Source organism: Telopea speciosissima, unplaced genomic scaffold (assembly GCF_018873765.1).
Source record: "Telopea speciosissima isolate NSW1024214 ecotype Mountain lineage unplaced genomic scaffold, Tspe_v1 Tspe_v1.0012, whole genome shotgun sequence".
In the NCBI taxonomy this organism is placed as follows: domain Eukaryota; kingdom Viridiplantae; phylum Streptophyta; class Magnoliopsida; order Proteales; family Proteaceae; genus Telopea; species Telopea speciosissima.
Window position 1 is genome coordinate 826984 of NW_025317348.1, and position 15143 is coordinate 842126.

At 47.2% G+C, this 15143-nt stretch overlaps 2 protein-coding genes across 2 annotated transcripts in view; one reads left to right on the top strand and one right to left on the bottom strand.

Annotated features, from left to right (window-relative positions):
- Positions 1–1791: 1791 nt before the first annotated feature.
- Positions 1792–15143, top strand: part of LOC122647071 (ribosomal protein S1, mitochondrial-like) — a 56761-nt gene continuing 43409 nt past the window's right edge. The window contains exons 1-2 of the mRNA XM_043840587.1: positions 1792–1967; positions 8220–8228. The gene's annotated coding sequence lies outside the window, so the exon portion shown is untranslated. The remainder of the gene's footprint in view (positions 1968–8219; positions 8229–15143) is intronic.
- The window catches only part of LOC122647056 (NADH dehydrogenase [ubiquinone] iron-sulfur protein 2-like), a 7139-nt gene continuing 5867 nt past the window's right edge, over positions 13872–15143 (bottom strand). Inside the window, exon 4 of the mRNA XM_043840573.1 lies at positions 13872–15143. This exon is cut by the window's right edge and continues 260 nt beyond it. Within this exon, the coding sequence (XP_043696508.1) occupies positions 15141–15143 (3 nt within the window). The 3' untranslated portion in view covers positions 13872–15140.

Sequence of the window (15143 nt, forward strand, 5' to 3'; positions counted from 1 at the left end):
CAATCGCCCCATCATTTATTGAATCAATTGCATAGCATAAAGTGTCTTGTAGATGCACAGAAAGTCTTAATTAACTCAGGGCAGAGGGAGGGCTAGGGTGGGCTTGGGCGATCGTAGTGAGTGTCAGGTATCCCATGAATCATGGCAGATATGGGATCGTGCTTCGGTCTCACATGGTAAGGTCGCCCGTGTAAGGGCTATAAAGCAAGTAGTGCTAACCGTGCGTTGCGATGTCTCTTAAGCGATGTCTCTTCGGTCAGTGCCAAGTACGGGCTCTAACGCAATCCGTGTAAAGGCTCTAAAGCAATCCGTTCAGCTCAAAGGTAAGCCCAAGTAGAAGTGTAAGGGCAGTAGCGATCGGTAAGCCCAATGGATAAGGGCAAGTAAGGGCAACTAGCTCTACCGTGAACAGTAAGCGATCAAGGCAGGCCGCCGACCTCCCGTTCATCAGAGGCGTGGAGGCAGTGAGGCGATCGAAGTGAGTTTCACCGAAACGAGTGGAACGAACCCACTATCACTATCAAGGGTAGGCAGCGCGGTAAAGAAGAATGAATAGAATTCCGAGGCGACCAGAGGCGATCGGCAGTGAGAGCGTAGCGTTCCGCAGTAAGAGAAGTTCAAGCTAGTCAATCAGTAAGTGTACTTTAAGGGGCTTATCCTGTGGGAGGTGGGCTTCTTCTTCACTTGAAAGAAGAAGAAGTCTCCCTCCCTAGCTTTGTAGCGAGGCTTCGCCGATTGAGAATATAGCCTCCCCGGCGATTGAGGGGGCAGTTTATAATCCCCGTTAATAGTCCTTCCTCTCTTTAGGACGTGCTTATTGGTCTGGAAGTCTTCCTACGGGTTCTTTCAGGTCTTCTAAGCCAGCGGGGTTAGCAAGGCAGGGTTAGCAAGGTATGCCAGAGCAGTCTGTAGTGAGTGCCCTGCTTTCTTTAGGGGTAGGTAGTGAGGCGAGCGGAGTGAGGTGAGTCGGCCTAGGTTTTCAAGGAAGGTAGCCGCAGGAAGGGGGAGGCGCGGCTGGATCGAATCCCTATTACTGATGTTGGACCAAGCTTCGTAGTTGTGTAGGCGGAATCGAGTTGCCAACAGGGCCACTTATTTGTTTGGGCTTGAGAGGACGAGCTCCCTTGCTTCGTCCCTCCTCACTCCGATCGCCTCTCTCTTTCTCATTCCCTCTCTATGATGCCTTTAATCTGTTGGATAACATGGTTCCCGTACCGCCTGATAGATAATTTGCATTCCCGTAATGAATTAATAGGCGGCAAAGGCTACTTGTTCTTTGGCGGGCGAAAAAGGAAAGGGGTGATGTGATCCTTTATGGCAAGAAAAAGTTTTTGTTGAAAAACGGAAATCGAGAATGGGTTGGTGTTCAGTGTACCCTACTGTATCGAAAAGAATGCATTTCATTCAAAGTGAGATGCTCCAGAGAAAAGAAAAAGAACGTGGGTAAGAATCGACGAGGAATCCAGGGAATCGCGAAGGAAAAAAAAGCGTGACGAGAAAACTAAGAAAAAGATGTTAGAAGGTGCAAAATCAATAGGTGCCGGAGCTGCTACAATTGCTTCAGCGGGAGCTGCTGTCGGTATTGGAAACGTCCTTAGTTCCTCGATCCATTCCGTGGCGCGAAATCCATCATTGGCTAAACAATCATTTGGTTATGCTATTTTGGGCTTTGCTCTAACCGAAGCTATTGCATCGTTTGCCCCAATGATGGCGTCTCTGATCTCATCCGTATTCCAATCGAGAAAAGGTGTTGATTTTCATATAGCACTTCACATCACATAAGTAAGAAGGAAGCCGGCTACTCCCCGAAAATGCCCCGCCCTACGGTTCGTTTGTCGTTGGGGCTGCTAAGCAGCAAAGAAGAAAGTCCTTCCGCCCAATTATTAGTAAGGCGGTGGTCGTAGATCACCAGAACAAGCAAGCAACGGAGGGAGCCCCTATTTGAGTAAGCTGATCGTAGACCACCGTTGATCGTAGACCCTTAAGAGTTTTGGTTTGATTGCTGCGCTACCGCGTCAAAGCATGCTAACGCGTCTTAGTAATAGGTTTGTGAGCTGATCGTAGACCAAAGAAGCAAGGGTGCTCGTAGATCAGCTAGCGCGCTTTTCCGTTGCTTGGTTCTTCGCTTGATTTCAATCTCAACAAAGAAATGAAAGCATAACTCTTTGCTTGTTGTCCTCTTACTCTTTTAGCCTGCCTTGTGGAGGTCTCTCGGGTGTCTACGGGAGATCCGATCAGTCTCAAGATAATTTCCGACACTAAGAAAGGGATCGTCACGACCAGGTCTCGGGGCTCCCACTGCTTGGGATATTTTCTCTTCATCCGGGGGTTCATTTCATTCATTATGAACTCAAAAGTGTAAGGCTGATTAGTTAGGTCTTAAAAACTTCATAGAATTCATGATCAGCCATTCCATTTGTGCTTTCAGCAAGTAGGCGACGCGAATCTATGGTTTCTATGTTTCAATCGGATACCAATTGCTTGGATGCGTTTGAAAGCCTCGAGATGACTCTTGCAGAAAAAATTATTTCTTGTTGGGAAAGGTTTGTCTTGTGTCTCCGTAACAAATGGTCCATTTATTGATGGGCGAACGACGGGGATTGAACCCGCGCGTGGTGGATTCACAATCCACTGCCTTGATCCACTTGGCTACATCCGCCCCTACCCCCGCACAGGTTTAAGTCTCTATCTACGATCAGATCCTTTCTGAACCCCCCTATGACCGCTATCAAAGAGAAGCTTTTTCCTATACTATAGTTGCATGCAAGTCTATTGTTGTGTTTCGGAATTAGGGGAAGCAAAGCTTCAACAAGGCGCGGGCAGCCCTGGCAAAGCTTCAAACAAAGAGGTTGGGCTGTTCACTTCATTGATTTGACTTCACTTTACTTAAGATTAAAGATAGGGGCCGGGCGGGCAGTGAAGGCTCGTTTAGTAGACAGCGAGCGAGCAGCAAGCTACGGCGAAAAGCAGCGAGCTCCGCTTTCAGAAGCGAGCCAGAGTAGCGCGCTAGCCTTTTTCCGCAGGCTGCTCCGCTAGTTGTAGCGCGCTAGCGCGCGGAGACTCTATCATGATCTTACGAATCTACAACTCTCTTTACTGAGCGAGACTCCATCCTTACGCTCCGAGACAGCATCCGAGAGAAGCGATAGGTTGGTTAAGCGGGCCCATGCCTGACTCATATACCTCCCCCCTGACCTCCCCTCTATCCAGTTTCGGGAAGTAGCAGGTCCTGTCTGACTAAACTCTTTCTATCAGTACTTGTAGATCTTTTGGGGATTAGTTCGTTTGCCATCCAGAGCCAAGTATAGTAGAGATAGGTCACCCTCAAATATCTTGATTTCGCTGAGTTGAATGTTAAGGAGTTAGTGTCCCGGTAAGTTATCCGGTTCAGTTAGCTAGATGATTGATTAGTGAGGTGCAATCGTGAGGTGTTTCCAATAAAGGATCGGATGCTGGATTCCGAAAGGAACATAATGGGATGTCGGGCTCATACCTCTGCTAAACAACTGCTCTTCGATCCCGATCTGCTGCCTTCGCACAACCGGCACTGGCTCTGTCGATGCTGCTGGCCTCGACCAGTCCACTAGAATGGTTGGATTAAAAAAAACCTACTATCCCTAGAAGCTGATGTTGGTTGTTGGCCCGGCCCGATCTCAATCCCCCACTGCCCCTGGCTTGGCCCCACTTCTGGGACAGATTCCACTCGATCTGACTCTGGAAATGAATCTGTCACTGGGTCTTGTCTCTGTACGAGCCTATATCCAGGTGGGCCTAGCAATGGAGTTTCCCTGGTAAACAAAGAACCCCATTTCGCCCCTATTTGAGTAAGGCCGACCAAGAGAAGCTTCTGTTGATCCCGTAGATTACGGCCTTGAACCAGTCCCCCCTTTACGTAATAGGGCAGCACCAGGCTAGGCTCGACTTGAACCACCGGGCTTACCCATTCATTTTTTTAGTAGATCATGCCTCCGTAGTTTTTGGTATTTAAGCCTTCCATTTATCTGCAACTTCTGGAACGGATGGGACTTTTCCCTCTCAAACTAGACTAGAATCAAGGAGGGTCGGCCCGGCCTGTGATCGTAGCCCGATAGCTATTCTTGCCCCAACTTAACCAATGGGGGTCCGGTAGTGCGGGGTAAGAATGAACAGAAGGCGACTAACCAATCTCTCTTTGAAACCAGATGCCCGGAGATGTTTGATTCGTAGGGCGGGGAAGAGGGCCGAAAAACGAAAACCAAGCCATAAGTTCTTCCATTACGGCTACTCCGAAATATTTCACTACCACCAACTCCATCCATTACTGGAGACGGAAGCAGCTATCCCTAATGCCTTGCCCCTCTCCCTCCAGTCGGGAGCTAAACCCTGGGAGTGAGAGAGATTGAATGACCTGGCAGGCGATAGTAGATTCAACCTTTATCGGCGATGGTCTGTCTCAAAACCGGGATATGCAAGCACGGGATTCCCTACTTCCGGATAGAGAGGCTTTTTCAAAACCATCCCCAACATTTCTTTCTGTTCCGCCGACTTCACGGCTCATTTACTATCTATTTCCATTCCCGGCTTTAAGACAAGACGATGAGTCAGGGAAGGCTGGTATCGAATCCAACAGGAGTATCGGATTTCGGATTCACGGTTTCAATCGGTCTACTCGCAGCTAGGGAGGAAATCATCGTTCAGTCAGTGGGCCAGCAGATCGAATCTCGAATCATCTTATTCCCCAAAGGCACCCAGCAAGAAGACGGATGCGCGTGCTAACGCGCAACGGATGAGCGCGCTAGCGCGAAGACGTTGCTTGTTGGATGGATAGTCTATTTTATCTCTGACTGCTGGGCTAGCGGATAGAATAAGTTCTGAGGCGGGAGAGGCAGTAGAGCGTCATGGATCGATACCAGATTTGGATTGAGGTCCCCGAAATGTATTCCTCCGAATCAATGAAGGGATTGACTGGATTGGAAAGGAATGAATGAAGAGTCAGTCGAATCTATAAAAAACCCTAACCCCTCATTCTCGATGAACAGTGGATAGAACAGCGGAGCGGATGAAGAGAAAAGAAAAGGATTTTATTGTATTGAAGAGGTGGTTTATTTATCAATGAACACTGCCTTTTCCTCTCCTTATTAGGAGAGTGTCCAAGGACCCTTCGAAACCTTGAATGTTTACCCCGGTCCGAACCGGATAGAAAATTCCTTACGGGATAACATCTGATTGAATCCCTTCTGAATGCCTGCCTCTCATGAATTACCTCCCGGAGACTGGAGTTGATCAACGGATACTGCTCAACCCCCCTTACTCCATACATAGGGGACCGATCCCTATCTATGGTCGATTTGATTGGCCTGCCCCGGCGGACTCCTCCATCCACTGAATCCCCTGGCCTACCTTAATCCCGAGGGAATGAAACTATCCCAAAGAATAGAACTCGGAAGGGAGAGGATGGGCATTGACAAATCTGTCTTGACTGGCTGGTCATCCGGCTGATGAGAAGAAGAGTTTTGGTTCTTATCGGTGACCCTCTCGCCCGAAAGAGGGTCACCTTCACAAACCCCGTTACGGCGGAGAAGGGTTTCGCCGAAGCAAGCGCGCTTATAGTTCTTTTTTCTTTCATTTTTTTTTGTAATCGATGAAGGCACTTGCAACTATGCTTATCTACGAATTTATTTACTTTGAATTTATTACCGCCATGAATCCTTCTTTTTTCCGAGCCATTGGCTGGGCTTGTATGTAGGTGGAAGTTGTGTGTTTGTTTTGTTCTTGCAGTAAAAAATAACAGACTGTGAATAGCGACATCAAAGCACTCTCCGAGCGCCTCGTCATAGATGTCGATACATCTTACAACGCTCTTATTGGTCGTCCCTGGATGCACGATCATCACATTGTGCCATCCACTTACCACCAATGCGTCAAATACTCGTGGATAGGTAGGCAAGGACGCATAGTGGCGGACAACGAACAAGCAACTCCATGAGCCCCTACTCGAGTCAGGCGCGCGCCCAGCAAGAAAAGGCCTACTCTAATCATAAGGGTGGTCTACGATCAGCAGCAAGAAAAGGCCTACCGCTAGATAAACGGGCTTACGCGCCCCAGCAAGCAAGAAGCCGGATGCGCCCCTAACAGAGTCAAGGCAACGGTGCTCTACGATCAGCTCGACCACCGGGAGAGAGTGCTCGTAGATCAGCTCGACCACCGGGAGAGAGTGGTCTACGATCAGCTAGCCGTTGTATATAGTCGGGCCCTTGCTTGTTGCCGGAGTTTGCTGGCTCGCCTTTCGCTTCCGAGGGACGAAGAATCAGTTTGCTGACGCATTGGCCACACTAGCTTCCATGATCAGTATCCCAGAAGGTCTTGATATCCGGCCAATAGAGATCGAAGTGACAGAGGATCCTGCATACTGTTTGGCAATCGAAGAAGGAGAAGCGGAAAGGTAAGCCGTGGTTTCATGACATCAAGACGTACCTGGAAGACAGAACCTTTCCTCCTGATGCCACGGCCACAGACCGAAGAACCATCCAGAGATTAGCCGCGCAATTCTTCGTCAGTGCGGGAACACTTTCTAAGAAGCCGTAGAATCATATCCTTTTGAAGTGTGTTGACGCCGAGGAAGCTAAGAAAGTCATGAGGGATGTACACGAGGGAGCTTGTGGTCCCCACATGAACGGCCATATGCTAGCAAAGAAGATTCTGCGTATGGGCTTCTATTGGATTGGTCAACAATGGAAAGCGACTGCTGCCAACATGTCCGGAAGTTTCATTTATGTCAAATTTACGCTGATAAGATCAATGCTCCTGCCACCGAGCTACATAATATGACAACTCCATGGCCCTTTTCGGTATGGGGTATGGACGTCATTGGGCCGATCACTCCTAACGCTTCCAACGGACACCGTTTCATTCTAGTGGCGATAGATTCTTTCACAAAATGGGTAGAGGCAGCATCATATGCCAACATCACACATACACACGTGCAGAAATTCATAAAGCATAACATCATCTGCCGATACAGCCTCCCCAACGAAATAATCACGGATAATGCGAGAAATTTGAAGAACAAGCAAATGAGGGAGATGTGTGAACAGTTCAAAATCACTCACCGCAACTCCTCTCCGTATCGCCCAAAAATGAATGGTGCTGTTGAAGCTGCAAATAAGAACTTTTAGAGGATTATCAAAAAAATGGCAGTGACATACAAGGACTGGCACGACATGCTTCCATATGCTCTACACGCTTATCGCACCTCAATCCGAACATCAACCGGTGCCACTCCATATTCTCTCGTATACGGAATGGAGGCTGTCCTCCCGATCGAGGGTGGTCGTAGATCAGTCCCCTCTCTGCGCGTTTTGATGGAAGCTGAACTTGAAGAAGCAGAATGGGTGACGATATGACCAGCTTAATCTGATCGAGGAAAAGCGCCTAAACACGATTTGCCATGGCCAGTGTTATCCAAGAAGAATAGCACGGGCTTATGACAAGAAAGTTCGACCTCGAAGTTTAAAAATTGGGGATTTAGTGCTCAAGAAGATCCTAGGAAGACCCACGGGGAAAATTCAAGCCAAACTACGAAGGTCCCTATTTTTTGGTAAAAAAGGTATTTTCTGGAGACGCGCTTATTCTTACCTATATGGATGGATATGAACTTCCTGAGCCAGTAAACTCCACTCCATGATGGTAAAAAAACTATGCTTGAATATTTTAAGAGTTTCGAGATGTACCGATCAATCTTGAAATGAAGAGAGGCCATTTTTGGTGTTCCCATCAATCCATTTTTATCCCTTTGCTTAACCACGTTGAGCCTTTATTTCCTTTCTGAAACCCAAAACCAGGGCATTTCCACCCGGGCTTTTTTTGTAAATATTAAACTACACGGGCTTTTTAGGAATTTTTTAGTCTTCTACTGGGGCATTTTGGCAGCCTAATGGCCGCCCTCATACTGGGGCTATTTTCACCCGGGAAAGAATTAGTTTCAGGTTATATATAAATATTTATTTATTTACTCATCTAATATATTGGCCTATGATGATAAATGACGGATTTTTCAAAAGCATTTTTGCAGAAAACAATAGAAAATCTTAGGCCAATAAATAGAAAAACCTATTTACATTCCCAAGCTACTTTACTTTTACATTACTCTTTTTCCTACATCATCGGTACTCTCTCTACATCATGGCAAGACAAGCAAATACATGCAAAAAGGCAAGAGTCTCCCAAAGAAGTAAGAATCCTCGCTAACGGTACTCGGGTCTCGAGCTCGAAGCCTCTTCCGAAGAAGCTTGTTGTCTGCCGACAATCGTGCAACTTCACTCTCCCAAAAACCTGCTCGGGCACAGACATATTGGGATGAGGCTCTCCCCCTCTCCAACTCTTCCACCTGCCTCTTCAACTCCTCATTCTCAATCCTTAACAGGGGCATCTCCTCACTCATCTCCTGTACCTGAATGCGTAGAGAATCATTTTCCATTTTCATTTGAATGCTATCGTTCAGCCATTTATCATGAATTGCCTTATGCTGAAGGCGCTCATTAGCCAAAAAGTCCTCATATGACTCGTGAAATGCTTCTTTGCCCTTCTCGCTTTAGCAGGACTGAAAGGTAGAACGGCCACTCGTGAGATCCAACATCCAAAGAATAGACTGCCTAGTTGCCTGTACCGCCTTCTCTTCGGGCAATTCAAGTTCGATATCCGTCCGTTTCCACCATTCCCGGTTCTCCCAATCCTTGGACAATTGTGCGACTTTCTGGGCAGAGGAAAGGCCAAACTCGAGAAACTCATGAGAAATGACGTATAAGAAGAAAAAGGAAAGAGAATCCTTCTCAGGTCTCCGGCTTGAATGCCTCCGTTTGCTGGGTTGAATCAGCTCTTTCAGACCCTTGTTGAAATAGCAGCACATCCAGGTGTAGATATTGATCGAGATGGAGATGAAGAAAGCGCCTCTTCGAAAGTACGTTGACGACCTGGATCCACCGACATCAATGACATAGGTCGCATCTGGACGAGTAGCAGTCAGTAGGCATAGAAGCAGTAGCAGTGGAAGGAATATCTCTTTGCCCCCCAACATCGGAAGGGCTTTGGCCTTCGTCTCTTTTGCCCTTTTCTGTGACCAGTTTTGTATGTTAGCGCGGGGGCTTTACCCTATTTGAGAAGAAGACATTCCAGAGCCATAGCCATTCCGTGTAAGCTGAAAAGGTAATTATTTGCGTCTCAATAGCCTACTTGCCTTCAAGCGTCACCCCATTGGGGAAAAGCCCACTCCGTCCGTAAGACAAACTAAAGGAGGCTGACTTGACCAGGAAGCCAGTCCAGTATTAGTAAAAGCAACCTATCGCGCTGGGTCACCACTCCTTTCAGAGTAGCCCACAACCCAAGATATGGTATATGGTCGGTCTCCAGCTAAGGCGCATTCTCCACATTCAAGGTAATCCCTAATTTCTTCAAGTCATCCCTTGTTGCTTTTTTTTTTGGACTGACTTTGGAAGCAGACCTTTTCTCGGCTAGCTATTTTCGGTATTTGAAAAACATGGCTAAAGGATAAGGTATTGTATTTTGAAAAGTGTTTTGAAACACTATCCTTTCAATGTTGGTAGGTCGGCACTCAACTAAAGGATTTGGGGCTGACGAAGACAAAGACGTATTGCTATTCGGGATTTCTTATTACCAAAGCACAGCGGACGTTGAATTGACTAAACCATGCCAGTGGGCCTATATTTCTCTTCAAGAAGAAGAAGGGGACAGAACCACGCCTTATGACGAAAGGGGAGAGTGAAACCTAGAACGATACCACTCCGAGAACGAGACACCCTGGACAGAAAGCTGGCAAGAGTGAGACCTCAGAGAAATTTCCCTACAGGACTCCAATCCAATACTATATTTTGAAGAGACCACTAAAAGATAAGAATGCGACCATCGAGTTTCTTCAACGAACCCCACCCTGGGTCTTTTTTTCTTAGTGTAGTTGGTTCTCCCGTGGTAAGCTCTCTTACTACTGGCTTGGCTAGGCTGGCCTTCTATTAAACATGGTAAGCCCCACCCCTAAGCCCGTCACTCACTGAAACCCGGGAATCCTCCCTCTTTAGGAGTCATTTCCAGTCTCGGTCAATTGAATCTGACTGAGCTTGCTTTGCCTATTTCATAACCTTGCCTTTCCTATTCTTTTCTCTGATTATTGAACTGGTGTCTGAAAGACAACAAAAGGAGGGTAGTGGCTTTCGCTCCTAATTTAGGTCTCTTCCTCTTCTTTAATGGATGGGAACACATCGAATGAAAAGGATTTCGAATGAGTTGAAAGATGGCAAAAACCCGACTGCCTTGTGAGAAATTCAATCTGAACTTTATTGGCTCCATCACCGAAACCAGCAGCAGCTTCTCTAGTCCGATTCCGTTCCACAGGGATGCCAAGACAATGATGATGGCCCGTTCTTCTTCTCAGAGACTACATGAACTGCCCGATTGACCGATGGCTCTAACATGGCTGATTTGCCTGACCTTCAACATTTATTCAGAATAAACTAAAGGAGCCAGAGCCTTAGAAGAGAAGACTGGAAAGCCGGAGTCAGCCAACCGTGGTGAAAAGGCGGCAAGCACAGATGATAGGGACATCACAGAAGAGCTTAACTGACGAGCTATTTTTGTGATTAGCGCTTCTGCTCACTGGCTAGATCGGACTGTCTGTACCTTTGCAAACTCTGCCTGTTAGGAAGTTAGTCCATAGCGCTTACCGGGCCAAAGCATTTAGAAATCGCCCGTCGATTGAGAGGTGGAATCAAAAGCACAATGGGAAGTGGGAGATAGGCTTGGAGCTTAGAAGCCAGGATTGGGAGCTGCGCCGCTTCAAGAGGAAACCCGGGAAAAGCTTAACCTCAGCGTACCAAGGTCTGGGGCTGAATCCGATCCAAACCAAAAGAGAAAGAGTCAGTGCCAAGTGAAAAATTCTCTAATTCTGACTGAGATCTTTGTCCTACTTCTCACCCGGCGATTCCCTAGCTGCTGAAAAAAGTAGTTGACTTGACCGGAATCACAAGTTTTCAATGATACCGACAATTGGGAATCATTCCTAGGGAATGCCTGGCAAACGGAGCTACGAAACTAAGCAGCATACTTCGCCTTTAACACCTTTTTTGTCCAGTCCTGCTGCTTGTACGGAGAACGAATAAGGGGGGCACTCAGTCTCAAGCGAAAGATAAAGCTACGCCTCAAATCCCTCATTAGGAATTATTGCTACCCACTGCTACTGTTTATGCTGGCACTGATGCTACCATTGGTGCCTCTGCTTCCCGTGCTTCTTCAACACAGAGAAAGGCAGATTGCTTGAGTTGTTAGCCCTTGTTAGGAATCAAACTCCCGATAGCCTGACTGGTTTGCCTTATTTTCTTTCTGGGGAATGCTTTACTCTAACATCGGGTTATGGCGAGTCCTATCTCAATCTTTTCCTCACAAGGCCTATATAAATCTCTCTATCCCGGTCCCGGCTTTGGCTAAAGCGAATGCTTATCTTTCCAACTTTATAGGAGTAGGGGCTTTCAACTTCTTCCCGTCGGAATCTCCACTCAGTATAAAAGTGCTTATTCGGCCGGCTTTCCACCTTTCTATTCACGAAGCTATTACAAAATCAAAGCCGAATGAGCGAAGAAAATGTTGAATTTCATCGGGCCAGAGAAAGCAATTTCTTTCTCTATAAGCTTCAATGGTGTGAAGGGGAGCAGAAGAAATGGCCTACTATTTTGTTCTTCTATCGATTGGTTTTCAGCAGATTGGGCCGCCTCTCCCAGAGTGAAGGATGCCTAAATTATCTTGTTTAACCTTCACCCGAATCGATCTCGGTAAGCTCGAATCAGAAAGGAACACTTCATTTCGTCGGGAGATAGATCCTGCTTTAGCCAAATCATCAGCCACCCCAATATTTTCCCTGAATGTGTGAGATATAGAGATCTGCAGTTCATCCACAAGCTTCCAAATTTCCTTCCAGTAATACATTAAGGTCCAAACCGGCTGAACCTTTTTTTGGAGCATGTGCACCAGAAGCAACGAGTCACTTTCTACCTTAAACCCAAAAAGATGCAGCTCCTTACCAATTCTAATACCGTCCAAAAGTGCTCTCGCCTCAGCTATTGTTATCGTACATAAACCATTATAATGGGAAAAGGCTGCCATAACCTTGCCTTCATGGTTTCTGAAAACACCACCACCTCCCCCTTATTTTAGTAGGCGCCAGGATTACCCAAGAATCAACTCCATGAGCGCGCTAGCTGCTCTACGACCACCCTGCGGTCGAGCTGGTCTCCGACCACCCCTGTAGTTTTCTTCGCTTGAGCGACTCGCGCGAAAGCCGCTGATCGTAGACCACCCTCCGTTTGCACCGTTTGTGATCGTAGACCACCCTCCGTTTGCTGGAATACAAAGAGAGAACGAGCCATAAAGAGCGGAGTCAGCAAGCAAGCACGCAAGAAAGCCGTTGTTCCCCTGCGAGTTGTTTTGTTTGCCTTCCCTGTCGCTATTGCCTGCAAACCCTCTCGTTTGGTTGATCAGTCAACGTCTATCCATTTTTCTTTTCTTGCTTTGAAAGAGGGAGCTCACCATATTTGCTAGGAAGCGATTCGGTCTCCCGAGTCAGGGCCGGTCCGAACAGTCTCAAGCTTGATTCAAAAATACCATCCTTGGTCACTACTGTCAGTGATAGAGCAGCCTTTGAGGCAAGATCAGAACAAGGAACTTTGAGGCGGCGCTTGAGTCCTATAGTCTTTTCTTTCTTTTAGAAATCGGTCGCTCTGCTCCCTTACTTACCTTACTGCTTTCCGATCCGAGCCTACGCTTGCTTAGAGATATCTCTCTTCCTATCCTTACTTCCAACTATTCCCTATCCCCGGGAAATCTAGTACTATTACGCCTTCCCACTATTCTTCTTATTCCTAAGCCTAAAACTCAGAAGACTTAGACTAAAATTGATTCCTCCCTTCTACCATCGAGTTCAGTCGTTAAGCGTAACGAGACTACAGCGAACCAAACTCACTACCTTAGACCAAGCAGTCGTTTTTTCCTTTGAAAATCGGTCGCTCCGCTCCCTCCTTCAATACCAAAGCCTAAAGCCTAAGGCTATTCCTATTATGCCTTCCTTAAGCTTCCTATTCCCGGGAAGCTTTTTTTTCCTATTGGTTTAGTCACTCCATTCCTAGTACCTATAAGCCTAAGACAACTAAGCCTAAGCCGGAATCTATTCCTAGCTAGCGCCCTCTATGCCTATGATTCTTTAAGGTTCTTAGAAACTCTCTTCCGTACCGGGTTCAGTATTTCTTTCTTTTTCTTGGTTAGCCATGCTTATACAAGTCCATAATATAGAATCGTACATAAGGAGTCTTAGTCTTCCTTCTGACTTATTCTAAGACTAAGAGAAGACCTCTACCTCTTCTTAGATGATAGCAACAAGGAACAGTAAGTAGGTAAGTAGGAAGACAAGAAAGATAGAGGAAGGAAAGAAGGAAGAAACGAGTTAGATAGCCTATAAATATTAAAATAAATAGATTCAAAGACTTGAGAAGACTTGGGACCAGCTGGTTTTGGTTCGTCTCATTAATGGAGTTATAAAGCCTCCACAATTTTTATTTTTATTCTTTAAAATTCGAGGTGGAATTGGCGAAGTGTTCCACTACAACTAGGAGGGTTATTTGCCGTTTGCTCTTCCTCTTAATGATTTTGAAGGATGGGCCGGGCAGGCGGTAGTAGCTTTTTGCGATACGCAGGAAACAGCCCCGGTCGGCCCTGCCCCAATGGAGCTTCGGAGTCTGCCGGCAGCGCAGTGGAGAAATGGATCCTGCGGTTTGTTTCAGCGGGAACTCCCTCGATCGGTTCTCCCATGGAAAGATCTCCGGAGTTGATCGCCCAATTGGACCTGCCGGCGGTGCCTTCGGGCCACGGGCAAGCCCCCCGGCTGAGAGCACTTCATCATCGGAGGGGCCTACTGGTACTACTACCCAGACTACCAATCCGAAGCTGGTCCCACTTTAGTTGTAGTGGAGACGCCCAATTGACAGAGGGGGGCCCACCCTGGAAAGGCCATTCTTGGAAGGCCCCATTGGGAAACCCACCCTTCCTGCAGCTGCCCCCTTCCTCCGGAAGAAGGGGCGCTTGCGGTGCATCAAGCCGGGGACCTTACCCTAAAGCAGTTCCTCTCCTTCCGGGACGACAAGAACGTCCCTCTCCCCCGCTACTGGGTCGACTAGTCAGCTTCTAAACGACAAGTCTTTCGGAATTGGAGAGAGAAAAGAGGTATCGAAGGATGAATTAGGATCGGTGGAATTCCAGAGCGCTCGTATTCATTGAATTTGATTCGCGACGCCAGTGGAACGATCGAAGCACCCCCCACCATCAGGGCCGTATCACTACGTAACGGCAGTGTTCGGTCCGTTATAGGTACGACCTGTAGGGTACAATTGATGTGTCGGGTTTACCATCTTGATAACGAAAGCGCAACACTGGTACCAGACGCCCTCGCCCTTGCCGCTACCCCTACCTTCGCTTTCTCTAATGCAGGCTATGCTCTAGCTGTTTGTGCTTGGCTTTGTACTGGTCTTAGCTTTGCTCTTGCTTCTTAAACGGGATAAACTTCAATCTCTTCGAAGGTTTCAGATCTGTATCTGGATCTGAGGAACGAGCTCGATCAAATGTAGAAAGAAGATCGAAAGCGCGTAGGAGGTATAGGAACATAGAGTGCGCGAAGGTAGACCAACGAGGTAGGTAGCGTCATAGGAGTCCATGCGTAGGCATAATAGAAATAGATGGGAGTAGGAGCAGAGTTCATTCAAGTTTGAAAGCCAGAGCCTATTCTATTTCAGTAGAGCAATTCCAGAGCGAACATCCCTTCCTTTTCGAGTTGTTGCAGTAAATTTAGATCATTCACCAGCAGAAGGGGAGGACAGGATTTCATGAGACACCCCCTCCACTACTTCTCTTTCACGTCTTTTTTTTTCCAAGCGGGAAAGCGAGTCAATTCCCGTCTTCCTCGGCACCAGCCAACACGGTCTCGATGTTGAGAGTCACATCCTTGGCTCGGCTGTGTCTTCATTCCCCCGCGTTCGCGGAACCAGACCTCTTGCGTGACAAAAGTCTTTTTTTTTGCTCGCAATAAAGCTAGGGTCCTGATCGAGCAACTAGTAGTCCTA